General features: G+C 42.6%; 1 protein-coding gene across 1 annotated transcript; it reads left to right on the plus strand.

Moving 5' to 3' along the window:
• Nucleotides 1–568: 568 nt before the first annotated feature.
• On the plus strand, nucleotides 569–16368 carry LOC134537054 (muscle-specific protein 20). Its single transcript, XM_063377282.1, has 4 exons — nucleotides 569–794; nucleotides 6185–6396; nucleotides 10761–10881; nucleotides 13795–16368. The coding sequence occupies exons 1-4, from the start codon at nucleotides 579–581 to the stop codon at nucleotides 13984–13986; spliced, it is 741 nt and encodes a 246-aa protein (XP_063233352.1). The 5' UTR covers nucleotides 569–578; the 3' UTR covers nucleotides 13987–16368.
• Nucleotides 16369–17560: the final 1192 nt, after the last annotated feature.

Below are 17560 nucleotides of genomic sequence, written 5' to 3' on the forward strand. Positions count from 1 at the left end.
ATTGCGTTCGATGACTTTCACGTCACGATGTAATAACCTTTAATTACCTCGCACCTTCGAGAAGCTTCTGCAAAGACTCGATACTGAGACAGAAGACAGGCCTTCCTGGTCCCTGTCATAGAAATATTTAGCGAGCATATACTCAGCCGAATGTATCGTGGCAACCACAACATTATTTTAGGCCGCCTAAAAAAACTGTTTGTTGGTGTGTAAGCACACTAGTCAATCTTTTTTATCAATTAAAGTTTGTTTTATAGTGTGTGTGTGTCCACCATACGGTCATAAAGTAGGGTCCGGCGGGAGGTGGTTTGTCCGAAGTGGAAGGGACTCGACCAGATGTCCGGGGAGGACCCGGGGGGCTGGCACCCGGCGAGGGGTCGCTGATATCATCGGCGACAATGGGCGCCGACAGGTGCTCTCCACGGGCGCGCGGGTGTGGGCGGACACAGCCCCCCGCAGATACCCCCGTGAATAAGCCCGCGGAGGAGAGACGCGCAACGGTATTTTTGGACCGCCGTCGGCGAGCTGGAAAAGAAGAGTATGGGGAGGGGAGTTAAGGGGCCAGCATGTGGGACGTCATGATGGTGGAGGAGGAGAGGAGAGGGGAGGGGAGGTGGCGTCCACCAGAAGTGGAGGGTGCCAACGAGTGGGGGGTAGTAGGGGGAGGATATATACCCTGGACGGCTGGACGGGCGGAGCTCAAGCCAAGAGCAGTCCGCGAAGTCGCCAGCAGCAGAGACAAACAGAGAGAACACACCGGCATCATGGCTCTGGAGAGACAAGTTCGCGCTAAGGTGAGTGCTTTCAGCCCCCGGGGCCTACAGCAGTCCTTGCCCTGACGTCCCATTGTCGCCCTGTCCACAATTGTGAAGTCCCGAATGTCCCGAATTCCAAAGTAGTCACCAGAGCGAATGTTTTCCGATTGTTTTTGTTTACTGATCTCGCGCACTTTTTTTCTTTTCATTCAAACGGGAAATCGGAAAATTAAATATCACGAGTGGTCTGTTGTTGTCCTGCGGTACCAAAATACATAATTATATTGGGACGAAAAATTAAAGTTGACAAAAATGTTCGGACCAGGGAGATAATCGGACCACCGTCCATGCCACGCATAACATCAGACGATCACGCGGACCAAATCAGCGACCAGTTTCATTCGGACAAAGTTTAAGACATTGCAATTGTACATCCTGGAGTAGGCCCAAATGCATTTTTTTCAGACAGGCAACTATAACAACGATTTTTGGTTTAACCGCTAAATTTACTTCTGCTGCAACCTGTGAATGGTTTGGCTAGCCTAGTTCTTCGGGGAGAATAAAAGTACCTTCTTCGTTTATTGTATGTAATAATTTGAGTGGAATGACAGCTTAGTACCTCACGCGAAACTGTCAAAAAAAGGGCGCTCTTTGATGGGACTGATTATAACGTGTGAATCTGTGACAATGTCACACGACCGAGTCCTTCACATAACGACATCCCTCCATGGGACATTCTGTTGTTCGTTGACGAGTCCTCCACATCATGTCATCCCCCAATGGAAAATTTGTTGTTCGTTGACGAGTCCTCCACATCACGTCATACCCCCAATGGAAAATCTGTTGTTCGTTGACGAGTCCTCCACATCACGTCATCCCCCAATGGAAAATTTGTTGTTCGTTGACGAGTCCTCCACATCACGTCATACCCCCAATGGAAAATCTGTTGTTCGTTGACGAGTCCTCCACATCACGTCATACCCCCAATGGAAAATCTGTTGTTCGTTGACGAGTCCTCCACATCACGTCATACCCCCAATGGAAAATTTGTTGTTCGTTGACGAGTCCTCCACATCACGTCATACCCCCAATGGAAAATCTGTTGTTCGTTGACGAGTCCTCCACATCACGTCATACCCCCAATGGAAAATTTGTTGTTCGTTGACGAGTCCTCCACATCACGTCATACCCCCAATGGAAAATTTGTTGTTCGTTGACGAGTCCTCCACATCACGTCATACCCCCAATGGAAAATCTGTTGTTCGTTGACGAGTCCTCCACATCACGTCATACCCCCAATGGAAAATTTGTTGTTCGTTGACGAGTCCTCCACATCACGTCATACCCCCAATGGAAAATCTGTTGTTCGTTAACGAGTCATCCCCATCACGAATCAAACACGGGATAATCTATTGTTCGTTAACGGCGCCCAGTAGCTGAAGTTTAACTGAAGTCAATACAATTTGAGGAATAAAGGAAGATTATGGATGGTGCTAGTCGTTTTTTGATTCGTACACCTATTTAATAAGACAAGTAATTTTCAAATTTCTTAGGGAAATGTGATATTTCTAAAAAATTATTTCGCAATCTAATAGTCCTCTAATGAATAAAATTTATTAGTATGAATTATCCCAATTAATGCCTTTCTTGTAACCGACGAACGCAAAAAAAAAACTATATTGTTTCTCAAGTCAATTACGAATACATTAACATTAAATTTAAAAAAAAACTACTAAAAAGGTATTATGAAATTGTTAAATAATATGAACACTCATTAAGGTTTCCTTTGAACGCAGGCCAACACTAATATCGTTACCCTTCAACTCTGAATACAACGTAATCCATGATAGTATTAATGGATTATGAGCAATTTCGTTGACCACCTTGACAAGGATATGAAAATTTTATTTCACATGTCAAAGTAGTTATATATTTTTTAATTATTTTATCATCTCACGTGTTTTAAAGAAATGATTGACACGTGTGTCACATATTAATGCGCTACTAAAGTTACCAAGGTGCGTCATTCCATGGCTGACAGAAAGCACAGGACTGACTCGTCTTGCAACATTCAGACATTCACTTGTTCGCGCGGTTTCAAACGTCACCAAGCACCTTGGTTTCATTTAGAAAAGAAATAATAAAAGTTAGCACAGACTGTTGGTTCAAAACAATCATGAAAAACCAATCGTAAGTTGGTATACACTTATCTTTATTGCATAGTCATTACTAGAGACCGGAAAAATTCACGGTTTCGATGGCCGTCAGGATAGACTACACATTCTCCTGTACACTGGGAAAATAACGCAAGTTCATTGGTTGTTGACACTGTAAGTCGTCTCAGCTGGTTTGTCTGTGATTCGATCCTTCTTTGCTTGAAGGTTAGTAATTGGTTGAGATTCGTCAAGATGAACAGTAAGCCAATAGCAAAATTATCTAAGAGGTATATGTGTTTGAATTCTAGGCCTATCACAGAAAAAATCCGCGAAGTTTGCAGGTCTCTAGTCATTAAAAATGAATATCATTATTGGTAGACTGTAGGATATTTCCTAACATAAGTCTGGAGAGCTTATCCAATAATATTTCAAGCAAACTGTGTAATTTTATGATAAAAACTATTTAAATATTATATTAAACAGAATAAATAACATTATTTAGAGCATGATAGTTGACGGTGAATTAAAAGGAATTTTAAAAAAAAGACTAGCCATGATTTATAGATATTATATTATTCATGTTTTCTAATTTTTATTTTCAATGTTTAAAATTTCGGGAAATTTTTTTTTTTTAAATCTTGTAGCAGTTTTCCACTCAAATTTTTCACAATTGATTCATGCAGTTAACAACATTAAATTGTAAGCAAATAATTGGAATAGGATACTAAAATGTACTTACACTATATTCTAATCAATTATATTTAACGTTATATTTCATTCATTTGCTAAGGACAACGAATACAGTTATTTTTCTATATTTTTAGAGTGTGTTTTGCAAATGAAATGTATATTATTATCTAGTATTCTTCTTTAAGTGTGTACGGTGAACATGAAATTTTAAATTTCAAATTTCTTTTAGTTTCGTAAAACAAATAATATACCAAACTACAAATTTAAAATAATTACTGGAGGTAAAAAAAAAAACGCCTTAGCACCTGCCAGACAGTGAAAATCCAGTAACACCAAACAACCCGGGGCGGGAGGGGGAGGGTGTTCGGATTAACGTGAATCGAATAAAGTTCATTCGTATGTACCTCCCTGGAATTTGGTTCAAAGCAGTAATATTTTATGTGTGTGTACGTATAAACAAACACGTACGGTATGGACAGTAAAACTAGGTGTTTATTATACATTAAGATTACACCAACTACAAAAAAAACACACAAAATATTACTGTAAAACGAACAATTTTTTTTTGTAATTATAATCAGTGTCGCGTCATCAGAATCTTCGACATAACACTCGAAGCTCCCAGAACAACAGCGTGCTAGTTACGCCACTTCACGCCAGCGGGCCTCTGGGCAACGTGTCGAACACTCGATAGACAGGGCTAGAGGCGCCGTTCCTAATCGATCGCCGCAGAGGGACGGACGCTGGCACCTGTCGGGGAGGTGGGTGTCTTCCCCTGGATCCCCCCTCCCCCTCTGCGCTGCTTGGCGAGCCGGGCTGACCGGCCTGCCTCGTCGCCTCACCTCTAGAATCCTCGTAACACTACGTGCGCCTGCCCTTGTAAAAGTACAACATTGTATCTTGTAATATAATTTGCTTCTATAAAATTACAGTAGCAATACTTGTAATGCCACAACATAAACTCTTGTAAAAAAAAAAAGCTTTTAGTTCCCTGGAGTCACAAAAGGTCGCTAAAGCACAAGCGTGACAAACTTGTTGTTCACACTAAACTAGCAAGAACTACAGTTTCCCAGAGGCTTTGAAACCATATATTTCTTATTGTTATCATTTCTTTTTAACCGATCATTCAGCATATTGGCTGAGGTCCGTGCCTCTCACCTTTTTTTCATTGAAATAGCTTCCCTTGATTCGACTCCAACTCACTGCAATGATTATTTTTATAATTTTTTTTCTTTTGTGCATCTAAAACATGATGGCGGCCCAAAGCAGATGACGCAAATCTCCTAGACGGCACAAGTTGTTATATTATTTATTCGTGGAAATGCTATATCTGGAGCTCCGGTTATATTTGGTAATAATCATTTACCAAAAACTCCAATTATAAAAAAAAATATCACTATAAAGGAAATGATGACATTGGCGTGGGCTGCTACACAGAACGCTGACACACGCCGAAATAACAACATCGAAATACGAGCGTATCGACTCCAACTCACTGCAAAGATGATTTTTATAATTTTTTTCATTTTGGAGCATCTATGTAAAACATGATGGCATCCCACAGCAGACGGCGCAAATCCAAGATGGCAGCTATCACACGCCGAAATAACAACATCGAAACGTCTGGTAGTTGTAGTTGTAGGTTGTAGCCGTGTCCTTGTCCAGTAGGTAACTGCTCCCTGATGATGGCGACTGCAATGTCGACCCGAAACGCCGGGTGAATTATTCGCTGAGGTCGCGGCTACAACCCAGAAGTCGAGCTACTTCAGACAATTGGCCCGTGAAAGCCTGTGAACATTATTAGTTGTAGTTGTAGTTGTAGTTGTAGAACAAGTGTGTCCTTGTAGTCGGCGTGGATTCTGGAGATGCGGACGAGGCACCGAGGAGACGAGTGTATATGTGTATTAGAGGTGGGTTGTTACAGCAATTTTCGCTATCTGTTCCAACCAGTTACTGATACACTAATGTAGTGGTTACAAGTAGCTGACAGCAGTAGCGATCCCAGGAAGCAACAAGGTATCAGCATTCTCGTTACAGGTTACACATCCTCCGTGTCGTCATCACAAGCGTAAAAAGGTATCAGTTTTCTCTTTCCACGTTCTTCGTAAAAATGTATCAGTTTTCTCATTCTACATTCTTCGTAGTCGAAAAAAGGTATCGGTGTTCTCTTTCCACGCCTTTCGTAATCTGAGTCTTCAGTCTTCGCAAGAAGCACGCACTGCGCACTGAGCGTACTTTGATGTGGGACAATAAACAAAACGACTCGTAACAATTTCGCTCTGCGCCTCTCCTTCAACGCCTTCCCCTGCGCTTCCACCCCTACATCCTTTCCCTTCTTTATCCCTTATTCGTCGTTCCCGCTCCCTCCCCTTTCACAAGCTCCGCCCAAGTGACCGTCATCTGCGATCGGGTTCTGCGCACATTGACCGTGGTGTTGTTCCAGGCGAATTCTAAACTGATACTAAAGTACTTGATACTTGAATAGTGTACTCATATGCAGTACTTGATACAGGCATGTATCAGTTACAAAGTAGCAGGCTGATACTCTGCGACCCACCTCTAATGTGTGTGTGTGTGTCGCAGCTGGCGGGCAAGCGAGACCCGCAGATGGAGAAGGAGGCGCAGGAGTGGATCGAGGCCATCCTCGGCCGGAAGTTCCCCGGCGGAGAGCAGTTCGAGGACGTGATCCGCGACGGACAGGTGCTGTGCGAGCTCATGAACAAGATCAGCCCGGGCAGCATCCCCAAGGTCAACACCTCCGGCGGCCAGTTCAAGATGATGGAGAACATCAACACGTGAGTGCCTCACCTTCACTCCTCACCCTCACGCCTCAGGGCGTGAGTAAGAGCGGAGAGTCGTCGCGGCGTTCACGGGTCGCTTCCAGAAGGCTCGGCAATTCACGTGAGGGGGGGTCCGGTGTCACCTTTTCTTGAGATTCCAAACATTCTGATTACTTGCCAAGAGCGTAGAGGTAATGATTAATAAACTCTGCGAAAGGTAATGGAAACCAAAATATAAAATTTATTTAATATTTAGTTACACTTATCACTGTTCAAGTATCGAACCAAGGACAGGAACTGATCGAATCAATTTGTAAATTGATTGTCAATTTATTTAATGAAGTTTGGATTTTTTTCCCGAATTTCTAGCTAAATAATTTCACGATTCCAAGATGACGCCCAAATTTCAAGATGGCGGGCACCTCAGTAATAACAAATGATTACTGCACCCGGTGTCTCGGGCGTGTGTCTCGGAGCGGAGGTTCCAGAAGGCTCGGCATTCATTCGGATAGCACGTAAAGGGCATCCGGTTTCGCCCTTCTTGAGATTCCAAATGTTCTGATAACTTGCCAAGAGTGTAGACACCCCCCGAGGGCGTGGGTGGGGGGTGGGGTGTAGCAAGAGAGGGCCCGTGTCCCCTGGAATTAAGAAGCTCCATCACTTAGAGGTGCGCTGCCTGCACTTTCAGAAGCGTGACCTCTGAAATGTGAAAACTCCATCGTGTAAATTTTAAAGTTTTCTGCTCATTGCATGCGTGCAGGCCAATACGTGACCAGTTTACAACTTGCAAGCACTGTATCCAGAGATGACTTGGGTCGGTTTAGCCCCACGTGGAAAACTCTCGGCCCTCCCTCCCTCCCTCCCCAGCGAATCCTACAGATTTACGCCCCTGCCACTCGCAATAAAGCTTTCGTACCAAATTTTTTGTCTTCACATGGCATAGGACATAGCTTTGGCTACTTTTTTCAGTCATCGCCTGTGAACTAGTGTGCTTATCATGCCAGTTGTAGTCGCCCGCGTAAATTAGGTAATAAGTTGTTACCTCGTGGCGCTTACAGACAAGAGCCTGTTGGTAAATATGTGGGTGCAGGCAGTTATGGAAGGTCTGGGAGGTATGATTTATGCCTTGACATGTCAAAAAAAAATTCGGATAAATAGTTCAAAATTAGAATTATGGTAAAAAGATAGAAAAATCCAAGATGGCAGGGTCTAAACCCGTTTAAGAGCCGTTGAACACTTGCCTGTACAAGTTGCGTTTCGTGGTTTCGTCTGTAATGTAAACTTCTTGGATGGTGAAAAAGGCTTAGGCGAGTGTTTGCATGGACCTTTTAGGTATGAAAATTTCTACAGACAGTGGTACAGGAAAGTTCTGGAGCTATCATCTTTAATATCCCAGCTTAAAATATATAGTATTACCGCAACAAGTCTCATAGAGGCGCGTTACCAACGTGAATGATGTTTTTTTTTTATTTTTTTATCGTAATACCCTCTCCGACAACAATTTTTTGGACCAAAATTTCATTTTTTACGTGAAAACGTCTAATAAATCGATGAACGCCGGCTGCACGCACGGAAAATGTGTCCCGTTACGCACATTGTCCCGTTACGCACATTTTCCCGTTACGCTCATTGTACGCTTGCGCCGCATCTATCTCTCTTCCACTCGATTGGAACAACCATCGATTTTGACTTTTTTTCGAGGCACATCATCCTTGAAACACTCCCATTCGTTTCCTACTTTTCCTATCACCGTCCTATCCTTAACAGAATAACACCGATTGGAAGAAGTTAAATAGCAAACATGTATAAAAGTTATAGTTAAAATAATCTCTTCGTTAAAGTAATAAACATATTTGAATTAATGAGTGCAAATAAAAGTAAATATCAATTAAATTGTAGATTTCATTTCACTCCTTCTTTGTATCCATAAAAATAGTGATAATTCAATAAAAATTATTCAATTTTATTCATAAAAGTATGCAATCATTTCATCAATGTTTTGTTATGACGTTGTCACGTTAAACTATCGTCCGTAAACCTACTTTACAGACAACCAATTTTTGGTTCCAGATCTCTCTTAGAGTGAAGCTGTAATATTTTTTTGTGGATTCATAAACAGTTATAACATGAGTAGACTTTTATTTGTACAAAACATTCCAAAAAATATCGCATGTTTTAAATATAACGAATAAAGTTTTTCACTTCATCCATACTTGGAAACGTTTCACGAATTCAAATACTTGATGTCGACGACATGTTCAAACCACGACGAGTTGAAAAACGCGCGTAATCTTTTAAAAAAGCGATTTTGAGTTTTTTAGAACCTTTTTTTTTAACTTGCACACACGTCCATTAATCCTCAAGATGATCGGCTGCTGGTGACATGAAAAATCAGGACACCTATTTTCATAGTTCGTTGGGCAACCACAACGCAAGTCTGTTAAAAATATTCCGAATGAACCGGGTCAGTTTCCGCGGGACAGGCGGGGGTTGGCCGTGTGCCAAATGTCCCAACACCGGCCTGGCGTGGCGGCGTGCTGCCTCTCTGCGCCGGGACAGTTGACAGTCGACCAGCGACCGAGGGACACGAGTATCTCGTGACCACTCTCCCTGCAGTTGGCACCGTGGCGGGTCCAGCCCAGCTGACAGAGACTTGAAGCAAAGCTTCGAGGGAAAGTTCGGCTCTAAATTAGTTTTGCATCTAAACGAAACGTCTGCAAATGCATGGTATTAAAATTTTAAATAAACGTAAAAAAATTGAAGTAGTTTGTCCGTGTCCTTGGCGAATAATTCACCGACGTTTCGGTCGGCATTGCAGTCGACATCATCAGGGAGCAGTTACCTACCTACCTGGGTAACTGCTCCCTGATGATGGCGACTGCAATGTCGACCAGAAACGTCGGTTGAATTATTCGCCAAGGACGCGGCTACAGCCCAGGAGCCAAGCTACTTCAGACAATGGCCGTGAAAAACCTGCGAACATCATATTAAACGTAAAAATTACTAAAATGATCGAAACTTAAAGGTTTTAAAATGTTAAACGTAGCAAGGAAAACACAGATCTCCACGTGCCGCTATATAAAAAAAGACCTAGCTAAACTTGTCATCCATGCTGACGTGTTAAGGCGAAGAGATGGTTAATCCGCCTGCTTGCGATGCCCTTGAAGCTTCTGCAACTCTAGGACTTAACACAAAAATAACTGTAGCCAGGACGGCTACCTTAATGTACTTAAAAGGTTTAATTCTGCTTTAAAATGAAAATATAATTTGTATTTATTTCTTTTCTACTCGTGCTTCAAGACTACCACCTTTAGCGTTCACAAAATAAAATAAAAATATTTAATGCTGATACAGTTATTACTGTCGAGATTATATTCACTTAAAGAAGAGTATTTCAAGATCACACATTATTTAGAACAAAACCTCATTTCAAATATCAATAATCTTCCAAATCCACAGTTTTTTTTAAGAAACGTGACATAGCAATTTGATCTCACTAACCCAGAAAGACTTCAAAATTAGATTAGCATTAAATAAACTAGGAAATAATATTTCAACAAAAAGCTTCAATACGTTTTTTGCACAATGTGGAAGTAGAATACAGTTGCTGCTATCCTATTTATGTATGGTCGACATGTTCTTTGTTTACCAAACCAACTATTTAAACTTGAAAAATAGTGTGTTCTTTATGTTATCAAAGACATTTCTATGTATAAGTCTACCGTTTTTAGGACAGGTTCGGTAAAAAGAACTGTCTAGTATTTTCAAAATATGTTTTTTATGTGTAACATCTAATCTCGATGTACGGCATTTGGTAGGAGTAATTTCGAAAATGAAACGGAAGTCACCTGGAACGAAATGTGTAACCCTGGTGCTGCCATCTGTAACGGATGGCGCGAACCGAAGTATACATAGCCAAAGGAAAGCTTTATGGTATTAACTGTTTTGTGAATTTTGTCAAGATGGGCAGTACTTTAATAAAATCGCCTCTCGAAAATCAGGTTCAAAGCCGGAGCTTAGTAAAAAAAATTTCAAGTCTTTTTTCGCTTATATCGGAGCCGTTTCATTATAAAGTTTAAACTTTCGGTCTGCTTATCAAATTACTCAATAGATGATGTAGCTGCTCTGGCAGCGAATTCTAGTGGCGGGTGCGAAAACTACGTGTGATTTCGCGTCAAGAAATGTAGTTTAAAAACACAACTGAGGCATTTTTTTTATCACGCTTGGCATTATTTTAAACAATTCTATGTTAAATTTCGAGTCCAGTTTCTTATCATAAGTGTATTTGCAACATGAGATGCTCGTTGCGGCGGCTAGAAGTCACACATCCCTGGCGAGTATTGCAAGACTCGCTCATGTTTTGTTTGATTCCTCGGCAGGTTCCAGAAGGCGCTGAAAGACTACGGCGTGAACGACGTGGACGTATTCCAGACGGTGGACCTGTGGGAGAAGAAGGACATCGCCCAGGTCGTCACGACGCTGTTCGCCCTGGGAAGGACGGTGAGTGGTTCTCGCCCGAGTGGTCTCCCGAGGCCACTCGAGGCAGCCCGAGTGGTCTCCCGAGGTTATCCGAGGCGTTCCGAGGTCACCCGAGACCACCCGAGGCCACCTGAGGCCTCCCGAGTGATCTCCCGAGGCCACCCGAGGTCTCCCGAGGCCACCCGAGGTCTCACGAGGCCACCCGAGGTCTCCCGAGTGGTCTCCCGAGGCCGCCCGAGGCAGCCCGAGTGGTCTCCCGAGGTTATCCGAGGCTTTCCGAGGTCACCCGAGACCACCCGAGGCCACCTGAGGCCTCCCGAGTGATCTCCCGAGGCCACCCGAGGTCTCCCGAGTGGTCTCCCGAGGCCGCCCGAGGCAGCCCGAGTGGTCTCCCGAGGTTATCCGAGGCGTTCCGAGGTCACCCGAGACCACCCGAGGCCACCTGAGGCCTCCCGAGTGATCTCCCGAGGCCACCCGATGTCTCTCGAGTGGTCTCCCGAGGCCACAGCCACTCACGAGCCACACTCGCCGGCACGTGACGGTCACACGCATTAGCCAGGGAGCCCCCAAAAACGCTCGTGTAAAGCAGTTGGGACACAACCGTAACCTAACTCGCGGCCCGTGTTCCAGAAAGTGTCCAAAACCGAATCCCAGATGAGGACACAAATGTGCAACAGTTTTAATAAACGGGTGCCTTGCGCGAGGCCAAGAAACTGGTTCCAACGCATTCAGGCGGGACGTTTCGCAACCATCGATACAACTGTCACGAAAAAAAAAAAATACTAGAGATAGCAGCACCATCGCACAAAAAAAAATAGTACAGCCTTTCCTGATATCATCTAGTACTTTTTAAAGTTGCGATTATTTCTTGTCACGGCCATTAAAGTGTGCGAAATGTATTCCAGGATAGTTTCGCTGTCATGAAGTTTCGTTTGGCACACCAACACGCTTGGTGTATACCTCCATGATCACAAAAAAATGACTATATAGGAGTTAATGGCGCCAGAAGCGGGTCCACCATCTGAACGAAATCACCGAAAAAAAAAGCTCTGAGCAGGCGCGGAATCTGGGCAACGGATCGGTAACTAATATGACACCAAAATCCATTCCCTTAAAATAAGGGACTGGCCGTGTCCTATAGTGCACTAGGAATCCGGTTAAGGTACAGGTGTATAATGTTTAACACCTAAACCCTTATTGTTGTGTGTTCGAATACCGTCACTAGAGACGTGAGAGTCCATGGTAATGTGTGCAGTGCGCGAGTTAGAAAGTTAAAAAAAAAAAGTAAGCGATAGTGCAAACATGACATGGAGTGCCCCATTTCCGTCCCGCCTTTAAGACTCCTACTCCTTAGCATTGCACTTTATATTTTCATTATGCCCTGATGACATCATCGCCTTCACTTAGGAATTCTTTTTTACAATAAGGCAATTGTGTAAGCATCGCATAAACAAGTTTTCAATGTCTGGCTCAGAAAAAAAAGAGGTGCAAATAAAGCAGCTAAAAATTTCTCCTTTTTCCAACTTTCTACCGGGTCCAGACTAAATTTTTTAGCTTTTCAACGTATTTGCTGATAAAATACGTGAAGGTTTGATCTACGAGTTTGCCAGGACTCCACCCTTCCGCGTGGAAACCTACTGGTGGTGTGAACGTGAGCATCCGGTGAGGGAGCATGGTTCGATGAACACCCTGTGTTATCCGTTAGGACCGAAAGCTGTGCTCGCTGGAACTGTACTTCTGCCCGAGCGCACATGTGTTGAGCCTCCACCAGTTGGTTCGCCTCCAAAATAACCAACCCCTCCCCCCTAGCCGGGAATGTTTTGGCACGGCTAGCGTACACAACCTCGCGCCCTGGTCTACGTGTCCAGCAAGGAGCCAAGCTTACACGAGGAGAACCTGCGACGCAGTAGAAGGCTCGTTAACGTCCAACACCAGCTTGTTTTATCACCAGGAACATCAGCATCCTGCGGCCATTTGCTCGACAGAATACTCTGAACTCTTCAGAATTAAATTTCGGGCCATTATCCGACTGCGACTGGTATTCCAAAAAAAAAATGGCAAAGCGAGATGTCAACTTATCATTGCCTTTGTTTTTCTGCATGGCAAAAATGTATATGCAACCGCTAAAAACAAAAACAAAATTCACCTCTTCATATTCCAGAAAGATTTACGTGAATCCTCTCCCATACCTCAACCTTTTTTTTAGGCCATGCCACTATTTGTAATCACAAAAAAAAAGGATGAATGAACTGTAAGCTATCACTTCGTCCACACACAGATCAGTAGACACGGCGAGGTGCTACGAGACAAGGATGGAGGTGCGTATAATTGCACGGGTGGGTGAAACTGAAGACTCACTAGCGCATTTTCAAATCCACCATGTTCCCCATGTTGAGGAGGAGAGACCTGTCCAGGGTCATTTATTCCTCCAAGGGACTACATTTCCCACAAAATTATTTGAAAATTTTGATCATAGCGAATTTAACATTCCAAAATTTCACACATCAAACATTTGACAATCCCTTCACGTAGCAGATAATACAGACAATACGTTTGTGTCGTTTATTAAAAATCACACTCGTATTTATCAGTAGTTGTCATTTGGCACATGATTAGGAAGAAATCATGCTGTGAGTTAACCTGAAACTTTGCATTCTTGTTTCAATTTTTTCGGAAGAGCGAGGTTACTGGGAAAAGCAGGTCGCTAATAGACACCGGTACAAGTGGTCTGCTGTCAGCAGTGATTATTAATGTCTTTAACTTTCATGAGAGATGCTGTTTGCACTTCCTGACTTGTGGTTTTTGCAGAGTTCTAAAAACTGGACTTGCCTGGTTTTCTTCCAGTGACCACGTGTGTGTGTGTGTGTGTGTGTGGTGCAGGGCTGTGGTAGAGAACGAGTCTGTGGCTGAGGGTTTGGTGCGGTGTGTCGACAGACGTACAAGCACCCGGAGTGGAAGGGGCCCTACCTGGGACCCAAGCCCTCAGACGAGTGCAAGCGAGACTTCACGGAGGAGCAGCTGAAGGCCGGCCAGACCATCATCGGCCTCCAGGCGGGGCAGAACAAGGGGGCGACCCAGGCGGGCCAGAACATGGGCGCCGGCAGGAAGATCCTGCTGGGCAAGTGAGGCCCTTCCTCAGGACATCTACCCCCTTCCTTCCTCTAACCCCCCTCTCCTCTAACCCCTTCCCCTCCCACACCCACTCGGCCCTGCACGGCAGTCGACCGCGCTCGTACTGGGAAACCAGAGTTCCAAGGACACTCTCGATTTCCCTGTGAGGATTTACAGAGTAAATATTTGGGTATGTATGTGAAGCTTTAAGCAGCTGTGCCAGCAAAAAAAAATAAAAACAGCTACCAATTGAATTGCTTTACGTTCTTTTCGGTGGCACAACCGTTATGTGTACGTAAATCCAGCCACGGAGAATTTGATTTGACAACACTGCTCAGACTACCAAGATCTTCCGCGGGTTCGAATTTTGGACTTTTTCGTGAGTTAAGTTCGATGACAGGCTAGACCGCAAAAAAATATTAGAACGGTTAGTTAACGTTTCGGGAAATTGGAAGCAGTGCGGAATTGATTCCCGTGCTCAGAGCGAACTGCGGGTTTTAACTCGAAAGCACAAGGCGTGCAGAGATCGTGATTTCGGCGCGTGCTTCGTTGAGGGGATTGTGACTCTCTCTGAAGAGGTCAGAGCCAGTTCAACCCCGCTGGAAAAGGTGGGGGCGTATCTGATAAAAACCACGTCACGACTGAAAGGGGATTATTCCTGAAGACAGAGGCCGATCAACAACTCTCGAACTTTCTGTGCTGTCCACACTAGGTGTTTGATCTCTTCAGGTTTCAACAGACCTTTGGTCTAGCCCTCAGTGATTCGGAGCCGACGGCGATCGAGCAGCAGAAGATAATCCAACAGAAATTTTCGCAATACACAGGGAGGATAAATTTGTCTTTCCCGAGGAAATCGGCTAATAAAAGTGAAAAAGGGTTGCTCCAACGCAAAGAATTGCCAATTCTGGCCTGGCGCCGAGTTCATCAGCGATGTTGCCAAGTCTCTGGCTTAAGAGACTTCACGCCAACCGGACACTTTTGAATTTGAGTAACCGGTGAAACCAAGATGTCTATAAAAATTAGTTTGTCAAGGATGGCATTCTATTGATTGTTGCAATAAACAAAGGCTAGCTTTCATAAAACCGTAAAATATAAGATGTCAGTAAAATCTATCAGATGTGTTATGAAAAGTAATTATGTGTGCGCTAATATTGTTTGGGCACCTAACTCCAAACTTCAAACTCCATTGTGCATGACCGCATGTACTCAAAAGCTTAAGCTTTGCCTTTGTACATCTAGACTAATTGGTAGCGGTTCATGGAAAGCAGTCTCGTGTATTATCGTACCAAAATTGTAATGGATGAATAGGATGTACAAACTATAGAGGAAGCCAAAGGTTAAAATTTGTGGAGAAGTGTTTTATAATCAGCTACTTACGTGTGGAGAAGTGACGAACTGAGGTGAGGGTATCCTTCAGAGTTTCGTCCAGTCAAGAGTCAATGACGACATCGAAAACAATTTTTAATTGAATTTAAAAGGTTTTTAATATCTGGTTCGTGGATACCAAACAGTCACTAGATGCGCTGCAGTGTCAGTATCTGTCTGTATCGAAAGGGTACTTGCTAGCTGTGTTTGCAATATAGTTCAAGCGGAGCTTCGGAAGTCGTTCAGGAAAACACGGATCAGCTGAACAGAACTATCTAGCGTGTTCGAGGTTCAACAGGCACTAGGGCGCTTTTAGATGCGACATAGCCTGGCGCAGCAGATGCCTCGTCGCCTCTACTGGCGCGCAGGTCTATTCCCGTAGTCTACGTGACCTCGGCGGGACTTCAAAGAGGCGACCCTATCACTTTATCACGTCGTGATAGAGATAGAGGTGTGCTGCAAGTCCCCCCGCTGCTTTCTGGGCAGCCGGTAAAATAAATTATCTATTTTTAGATCTTACACGCGAGAAAATCACCAGCGTCCAAAAGTCCAGACATCAGCGGTTTGCTAGGTCAATGCTGTTCGTGATGAATACTAGTCAGTCAAATGGAGACGGTAGCCGTGTAGACAGTCACCCCGTTATGTGAAATCGTTGGAGAAAAAAAATACCTATATTACCCAAATGTTTACTCCATTGTACACCAAATATAAATGGAAATCCTATTTCAATGTGGAAATAAATCTTAGACTTGAATTACTCAGTATAGATTCTGTGCTAATGCGACTGAATGTTGGTTTGAAATACTGTCAGGTTTAGCACGAACGCAAATAATTACTCACCTTCCCTTCCATTTCTAACCCTCACGTGTAACTCCAATGAAAAAAAAAAAAAAAACTTACGTATCATTACTATGTATTTATTTTAATGTTTGTTTGTATTGCTAGAATGTAAGAAACTTGTGATATAGTGGGGGATGACGTTTTATATTTGTATTTGAGGCAATAAAAATATGTATTATTTGGATTAAACAATTATGCTTTTTATCTTAACCTTCCATGAATACATGTATGTATGCGCTATGCATAACTTTATTTAATTACGGAGGAAACTAGAAATAATAAAATTCTGCTAAACAGTTAATCTTCTGGCTCGTAAATGTGATTGTGATTGCATTCTGTTCTTTCATTGTTACTTGTGACACCGTGCGATTCCCATTTTAAATAAAACAATTACATAATGATATACGGAATATATTTATATACTAATTATTTCAATTTTAAATCATTTTATATTTTCATTAGAGCTCCCTATTTCTATAATTCCCAAAACGTTTTTCTGTGTCTAAGACTAACATCCTAAATACTATATTTTTTTAATCGCTATAATTTCAATGCAGACCTGTTAAATAATGTTTGTTGCAATAATGAAGATATATATATGTAAGATATTAACATAATGTTTTAAGCTACATAGACGTAGAGCCTTATGTAGAACACGTTATTCAAACAAAATACATTTTTCTAGCGTTAATACCATTTTAAATTTTTTGGTTGTATTTGCAGAGTAAAAGTGAATGAGTGTAACAAATTTCCAAAAAAAACTGTCATTTGTAATCACTGTTATGAATCGCAAGGGACAATAACGAAGTTACGGTAGATATTTGATATGGCTCTTGACCAAGAACATTTTGGCAAACTTACAAGACAATGAATGGGGGGAAAATCCATATTTAAATACTTGGGTATGTATGGGCGAATTTACAGCAATTATAATATTATTAAATGATTTCTGCAGCCGAAATTACACTTCAAAAAACGTTTCCAATCATTGGAAGTTTTATGTTCGTATGCAGTTTGACTGACTCTTTAGTTAATTGTTGACAATTAGTTGGGCCCATTTGAAGGTCCCAGATAGATTGCCGGTATTTCAAATGTGCACCAGTCACACGCCAACATTTTAGTTATACAAAGACTACCGATTAGCATAAATGATGAGATTACAAAATCTTTCTGATAACTAATAAGTACGTTTGGTTTATGTTTATTCTTACTCTAACTTAAACCAATATATTATAAAAATTATTTTTGCCATTTTAAAGGGCGTTGGATTGGTTCGACTAAAAAAAAATTGTATTAACCACCAGAGTGAACAAAGCAAGTAGGAAACATAAAACGAAATAATTATATTAGCAGAGTTACGTTGGTGAATGAAGATCCTTCTGAA

The sequence above is a fragment of the Bacillus rossius genome, chromosome 11, assembly GCF_032445375.1.
Source record: "Bacillus rossius redtenbacheri isolate Brsri chromosome 11, Brsri_v3, whole genome shotgun sequence".
Classification (NCBI taxonomy): Eukaryota; Metazoa; Arthropoda; class Insecta; order Phasmatodea; family Bacillidae; genus Bacillus; species Bacillus rossius.